Source organism: Nuphar pumila, chromosome 10, assembly GCF_984573655.1.
Source record: "Nuphar pumila chromosome 10, dmNupPumi1.hap1.1, whole genome shotgun sequence".
Lineage (NCBI taxonomy): Eukaryota > Viridiplantae > Streptophyta > Magnoliopsida > Nymphaeales > Nymphaeaceae > Nuphar > Nuphar pumila.
The window spans coordinates 93,944,734-93,952,512 of record NC_143258.1 but is presented as its reverse complement, the minus strand read 5'-3'; the positions used below and the strand labels follow the sequence as shown (position 1 = coordinate 93,952,512).

At 42.4% G+C, this 7,779-nt stretch overlaps 1 protein-coding gene across 1 annotated transcript; it reads left to right on the top strand.

Moving 5' to 3' along the window:
• The first annotated feature begins 232 nt into the window (after positions 1-232).
• LOC149827409 (uncharacterized) lies at positions 233-1,804 on the top strand. The gene is made up of 2 exons (XM_090019338.1): positions 233-550; positions 704-1,804. The coding sequence occupies exon 2, from the start codon at positions 1,029-1,031 to the stop codon at positions 1,308-1,310; it is 282 nt and encodes a 93-aa protein (XP_089875464.1). The 5' UTR covers positions 233-550; positions 704-1,028; the 3' UTR covers positions 1,311-1,804.
• The last annotated feature ends 5,975 nt before the right edge of the window (positions 1,805-7,779 follow it).

Here is a 7,779-nt window from a genome sequence, read left to right as displayed (position 1 = left end):
TTGAAGATGGTGGCACATTAGTAATTTATCCCTTCCTACGACCCAAAAACTAACCCTAGCTTTGCGACGGAGAAAAATTTAAAACAAAAGCGTGCTATACATCTCGCGTTTTATCAATATCTGAGCCGTCCATCATCTTAACGAGCCGTTAATTTAATACCTTAAAGAAACTAACCTAGACGCGACGCTGACGTAAGAAATACTTTACAATAGGGAACGGTTCCAGCTCCGAGGCAGAAAAACAAGGGGAAAAAAGAAAAAGAAAACTCAGCATTTCTCCTCCTAAAAGTACAGATCGATTCCCTTTTTTTTGTCCACGAAGAACTCCTTCGTTCTCCGACGGCCATCTTTTCGCGATCTTGGCTCTCAAATTTCACGATTTCCGCTCCCGAAAGCTCCATCCTCTTGGAGGATTTTTTGGCATTTCACCTTCGAATTCGTGATCTTCGTCGTGATATTCTACTCAATTTCGGGAACTTAACGTCCTCTGCTCGATCCACCCAGTTCCCGGCGGGGGAGAATCGGATTTTCCGCTCTCGAAAACCCTAAGGTACGTCGGTGGAATGCGCCCTAATTTTCTATGATTTTTTTGCGTTTTTTATTGTTTTTTTTTCTCTTCGTGTCGTAGATTTCATCCCAAAATCGATTCTTCATTTCTTCTTATCTTTCGCCCATTTTTTTTCGTGTTTTCTGCTCATTTTAGCATGATTATTCCAATCCCGTGAGCGTCGTCCGTCGATCTGGCGGGGGACGGACGAAGATCGACCGACCGATCGTTCCGAGCTTCTCCGCCGATTTCCTTGACGCGGCGATGGAGACGCTCGCACGTGCGACTGACGGCCGCTGCCGCCCAACCTGAGCGTGGCCGCGAAAAAAATCTCAGCTGGTTCGGGGAGTTCTCATATCCGCACGTGCCGGAGTAGCCCCGGGGATCTCGCACGTGTGGAGCTTAGCTTTTCCGGTTCTTTCTCTCTGTGTGACCGTCCATCTGGGGCGACAGGCCTAGCAAGGGGAAGATCGGACGGGCGATGGGGGACCGGTACAGAATGGAGGTGGTGGAGGCGTCGGCGAACGGGCACGGCGGAGCGCCGCAGCAACAGGGGAAGGGCGGCGGCGTCGGCGGCGGCGGCGGCAAGGGGAACAAGGGGTCGTCGTCGAAGGCGTGGAGGCTGAGCGACCCGGAGCTCAAGCGGAAGAAGAGGGTGGCCTCCTACAAGGTGTACGCCGTGGAGGGGCGTGTGAAGGCCTCCCTCCGGCGGAGTATCCGCTGGATCAAGGGCAAGTGCAACGACCTCATCCACGGCTGGTGAGGAAGACCCTGTTGCCTCCCCACCACCACCATGATGATGATCATGGTGATGGTGATGGTGATGACGAATGATGATGATGGTGATGATGATTAACGATGATGGTGTAGCGAATCTGTGGTGATGCGGACGATCAATAATGATGATTGTGGTGCTCGTTTTGGTTCCAAGCCAGCGCGGGATCAGGGTTGGAGTTGGGGGCGTATAGTTGGTTGATGGGATGGTGATGAGATAGTTGGTCCCCTGTTTGGTGATGGCCGATTTATTGCAAAAAATTGGCTATTTCTTGCTGTTGGTAATGTCTTTTCTTCCTCTTCTAGCCATTGCCGTTAGGCTTTGGAATAACTGACAAATTAACAGTGAGAAATGTGACTTGAATCTGCTTTTTTTATTTGGGAATAAACAACTTTTGATATGATACGAGCTCATTTAGTTTGCGTGACTTTGCTCTTCTTGCGGGCCATTGTTTATCGTGTAAAGCTGGGATGGTGATTCGTATGGTGTTCCTGTTATTTGCCTGCTTGTTATGGGTGCTAATTGAATGTGCAGGGATGGTGCTGATTCCTTGTTGAATTTGTTTTGGCAATGCAATACCCGTGCTCAAATCCTGTTAAATTCCTGGTGGCTTTTCTATCATGCCAACCATTGTGCATTTGCTAGAATGGTTGGGATAACGCATGCAATGTTGTCTTGGGATGCCCAAGTTGGTAATTTGTTTCATTGTATGTTCTCCTCTTTTAATTGCAGTTTTCTGTATGGACCATTGCTTCAGATAGGTTCTGTACTTGTGACCATTGATTGGAGTTCCTGTTATTTGTCTTGCCGTGGGTGCTGATTCCCTTGGTGCATTTCTTTTGGCAATGCAATGCCCGTGTTCGAAATTATGTTATATACTGTTCTTTCTATCATGTCAAACATTGTCCACTTGCTGAAATGATCTGGACAGATCATGCTTTGTTTTTTGATACCCAAAATGTTTCATTGCATGTTGCTCTTGATGTCTTGACCTCTGCAGTTTAGTTTGGTGGCAAGGGGTCCAAATTTGACCCCGCTTCTTTTATTCCTCTTCTTGTGGCTATAGTTGCACAAACTCATGTGAACGCTTTCCTTCAGTAATGTTTAAAACTGAAATCTCTCTCTTACTGTTATCTCTTCTAAGCGTAATTAGATGGAACAGAATGTTCATTCTAAACATGTTAGCACTGGTCAAAACGAAACGCTAGAACATCTATTCTTGCTTATCACGTCCAGATTAGGAGACAATGTGCAATCCACACGCATTTTTATTTGGTGATGCCAAAATTTAAAATTGTTCCTCCTGTTGCTGGACATCTTCGTTATACACCATTTTCACTTGATATCAATTGTCATACTTTTTTTTTGGATCTATAACCCAAAAAAACAGCACACGGCACGAAGACCTGATCGCTTTTGCTCAATTAAGGATGGCAGTGGACCGGGGAGGGGGACAAGGCCCTCCATCCCTGTCTCCATCCCCGTAGGGGTTTTGATTTTAACCTCCATCCCCAGTCCAAACAGGGTGAGGTGTAGCGGGATCCTGTTTTCCCTTGGTCCACTGTCATCCCTAAAAGGAGAAGGAGAAGGAGAAGGAGAAGGTTTACTAACACGGGGGGTGTGGGGTGGGGGTGGGGGATCAAACTTTAGTATATCCCTGCCTTCATCTCAAACTCTGAGGCTAAGACCCCCTGGGGCCTATGCTGGGCATTGAGAATGAAACCTTAATCACCAGTCAAGTGGCCAAGGCCCCACCCCACTCTCCCAACCCCCCCCCCCCCCCCCCCCCCCCCCCTCTTGGGGCCAATTATCATACTTCTGGCTCGTCTTGGCAGTAGTTGAATGGTCCAACTTATAAAATTTTCCAAAGCAGGTGCTTTTTGCCTGCTTAATAAGTCTCTTTTACTCTTATAAATCATAGAGAGCAGGCTCTAATGCTCTGTCTTTATTGTCTCACCAAATGATTAGTTGTTTTGCAAGGGAAGTGGCTTTAATTTCATTTTTTATTGTCTTTCATGTTCTCTTAGGGTATGTTTGATCGTTTGTCTAGGGTTTAGGCAAAATAAACAAAAAGAACGGAACCTAAAATTGGTTTTGTTAGTTTTATTCTTTTTGTTCAAAGTCCAACAAATGTCAAAGAATGAGATGAAGAAACCCTAATCAATAGAAAAAAAAAACTTAATCAAGAAGGAGAAGCCCTAATCAATAAAATCAAATGAAAACCTAATCTATGAAAATCAAACTAAAACCCCTAATCTAAGAAAACCCTCACATATGAAAACCTAAAAATACCTTAAAAAAAATTGATTCAAACCAAAATAAAAGAAAAACAAGAAAGAAAGAAAGAAGAAAAGAGGAAGAAATAAAAGGGGAAAACTCATGGGCGGTCTCATCCCCAGCCTCACATCGCCTCGCTAGCCTCTCGGCGGTAGCCTCATCCTTGGTGTCGGTGACCCCTGGCTGCCAAGGAGAGAGAGAGAGAGAGAGAGAGAGAGAGAGAGAGAGAGAGAGAGAGAGAGAGAGAGTCGGGGGACCCTTACCCCCAAATTTTTTTTTAAACTTGTTTTTCGCGTCTTATTCTTTTTGTAACAAGGGGAGAGGTGTTACAAAAAGAACATGATTTTAAGGATGCGATTAACACTGTTTCGAGCGTCCACCACATCCAACTATTGTTAAAATCACCGTCCCCAGCATCCATTTCATCTCATCTCCGGCAGGGGACAGTGATTCAAACATACCCTTACGGGTGCCATCACATGAGTGTGTCTCTGTACCTGTACCTGGCTGCCCTCCATCTTTGGCTGACAGTACGTCAGTTGTGGGGGCTCAGAAGCACACTCAAAGTGTGCCGTGTGATGGCACCTGATCCTGACCAGAATAAATTGCACCATCGTCTGTAACGGGGAGAATACCATAATTGTGATTAATGCCAATGTCTACTTGCTTGTTGTCTGTCTTTTCTCAGCTTTCCATTTCTTTCTCATGTGCACAAACTGTGATGCCTATGTAAAATTGTTTCGAACGTTTAAATTTGGAACTGTAAGTTGTCACCAGAGCTGCAAAAGTTGGTGCTTTTTATTTGAACTGAGCTGTAAGATTTGATGCTTTGAATTGTATCGGTTTGGGGGCAGGGTTTGCAGGGTAACATATGCATTTATAAAGCAGAAATGCTGCCAGGAGCATCATAGCTATCCTCATAAGGAATTGACCCATATACCATTCGTTCGTTTATGATAGTGTGTTGTTCCAACCAAAATGAGTTGGGGCACAGCATTATTGTCTGTCTTCATCTGGGAGACGTGGACTTATAATTGCACAATTGGAATTGAATAAAGCTTTCAGGGTATTCCGAAAACACATTATTACATAACAAGGATTGGTTTAAGTCCATGTGGGCCGGCCTTACCTGTGATGGGGTGACCCCTCATGCCCATGCTTTTGCTGATAGTCCCATGGTTAGAATTAGATTTGCTCAACTTCCACGGGAAAGTCCGTCGTCAAACCATCATGGTGAAAAAGATCATGCCGGCATAAGTGAGCCGAATTATTATGACCACCAATCGCTTTCTAACATAAATCTTTTCATACCTCCTCATTTATGATAGCTTTCACATAAAAATGTTGACTTGCAGGATTTTTTTTAGAAATCTGAGATCATTTTCACATAAAGCTTTTCCTTTACATTTAAATGAAACAAAAGAAACTTGGGCTATGTTTGGGAGTCTTTCAATGAGATGGAAACAGGGTTTGAGTGTTGCCAAAATATTATTTTGCCAATGTGTGGCGTTGAGAGATAAAGTTGTCAACACTATTCTCATTGCATGTTTCAACAAATCCACTGCTTCCTAACAGCAAGAGAGGAGAGTGCAAGAGCATGACGGAAACCACAACACAACCACTAATTCATGGCAATGGGTCCAAAGAAAATTTTCAAAGCCGTTCATGCTCTCTAGATCAACGGCATCTAGTGCATAATGAATGGATAACTGCGAGCAAAATCAAAAGACCATGGTGGTTGAATACCGTTCATCTTGATCTGCATTTCAGATCATGTTGCTGCATTTGGCACCAGCCCCCATGACGGAGTTTCGATGTACCCACTTCTCCGTGAGCATTGAGCTGGTGGTTTCTCGTTGGGGTGTACTAAATTGCACCCAACTATCCAGGAAATTGGGATAAGTTTGCCTTTTTTTTGTAATGAATTTAAGCAAGGTAAAACTCTTACTGACCAAACGTTAACAGGTTTCCGGTTGTTTAGTCCTTTAGGTTCTCCCTGCACACTATAGAGTACACCCATGGTGGCCTCTGACCAGGAAGGCGGAGTTCTCGTGGGCAAAAGCCTGGAAAAAGTTGGGATATTGTACTCTGCTCTCTATCCCAGGTTATCCCACTTTCAAGGATATAAGTAGGTCCACTAAAACAACACGTCCTTGTTCAGTCTGTAATCAGGGGTACCAGGAGGCTTTGGGATGACTGGTCATGTGCTTCCTACTATCCTTTATTTCTGTTTCAAACGAGAAATTATAGGGGATTGTTCAAATGATAAGTGCGCTTCATATATATATATATATAGGGGTGGCAATCAGGTCGGGTTGGCGGGTCAGCATACCTCAACACAAACTGATCCGTTTATTAAACGGGTCCGCTGTGGCAAACACGAACCCGACCCATTTATTAAACGGTTTACCATACACGACACGGTTAACCCGTTTAATAAACGAGTGAGGTCGGGTAAACGGGTTGGCGGGTTAGCGGACGGGTTGGTGGGTCGGGTTCGGGTAAACGGGTTGGCGGGCAGGTCAGGTTTGAGTAAACGGGTTGGCGGGCAGGTCGGGGTCGGGTAAACGGGTTGGCAGGTCAGGTTCGGGTAAACGGGTTGACCCACCAGTCTAACCCGTTTATTAAATGGGTCAGCCGGGTTGGCATACCCCTAATATGAACCTGACCCGTTTAATAAACGGGTTAGGTTGGTCGACCCATTTACGACACGAACCCGTTTAAGGCAAAACCGAACCCGGCTAAGAAGCGAGTTGGTGGGTCGTGTTAGATTTTGCCACCCTTATATATATATATATATATATATATATACATATAGTAGTGATACGTGCTTGATGGATTTTTAAGGTTTTTTTTGTTTTATTTTTAAATTTTGACCGTACAAATTTGATCTATGGACTTAATTTTATAGGGATCAGCTCTTAAAGTGTTAGATTCCGACACATGGGTGGGTTCTTATAAGGTTCGAAAAATCAATAGACCAAAATCTTTGTAATTTTTTGAGGCTCCAAATATATTATTTTCATCGAAAACACATGTTTATTTGGCTTATGATATACTCATATGTAAAGTCATCCACTATAAATTGTTCATTTATGAAGCATCAATAAAGGGAGCCACTTCTTGGTACAATGGTAAAGTGCTCAAGCTGCCAATGAGAGGTTAAGTTTTGGTGCAACCACTTCTTTCAAATGACAAAAAGTTGAGATTGTTTTCAATCTGCCCCCCCCCCCCCCTTACCACCCTAGAATATGGGACCCCTCTAAGTATGGCCCTTTAGGTCTTTTGAAGCATAAAAAAAAGTTCTATCTACGTACCATGACGAGCATATGTTGATAAAGTGCAATTACTTATAAATTGAAAACATATTCGTTCATGTAATAAATTTTGTTAATATTGCTAATTAAATTTCTAGCTTGTTTATTTTTATATTCATCCAGTAAGTTTGTAGGCTTAACAAAGATTAATTTGTCATGATAATAAGCCATTTATTTCATGGTATAATTTGAGTTATTTGATGTGTTTATTTTTAAATATAATTATTTGTTTGTCCAGTGCTACAGATTGACATATTATCTCCATGCAAGAAATGAATAAGCATTCTTATATGCAAGAGTAAAAGGTGAATGCTTTTCAGTTTATTATAGAAAAGCTTCATCAAACAACTGGAATATGAAACTTTTGTATTTTTATTGTTTTCAAAGACATGCAAAAATTAGAAAAAAAAGTTAAGGGGTAAGTGAGATGTGGAAGTAGAAAAATGATCAAAAGACGATGAAATAGAAAGAATAATGAAATAAGACTTTAAACAAATTACTAGTGAAGAAAAAATTTGTGGCACATTAATCAAATACTACTATTTTGAAATGATAATTTCTGTCTTTTTCTAAAACTATTCCAAATAGAGCAAGAAACTTACTTGTCGAGGTAGCGAGTTCAAAACAATCATAACGAAACAATTTCCAAGCTGGCTTTGCTATCACATAAATCATTTCCATGGAAAATATCCAAATGAAGGAATGCCATTTAAGCGGAAAATAAATCATGTAAGACTCAATTATCTTGAATTAAACATAGCTTAACTGCCTGCCATATTAATTCATTGATGTATGATATTTTAACTACAAAAACATTTATAGAGGTATGGAGAAAGTACTATTAGGGATGGCAGTGGGGGGTG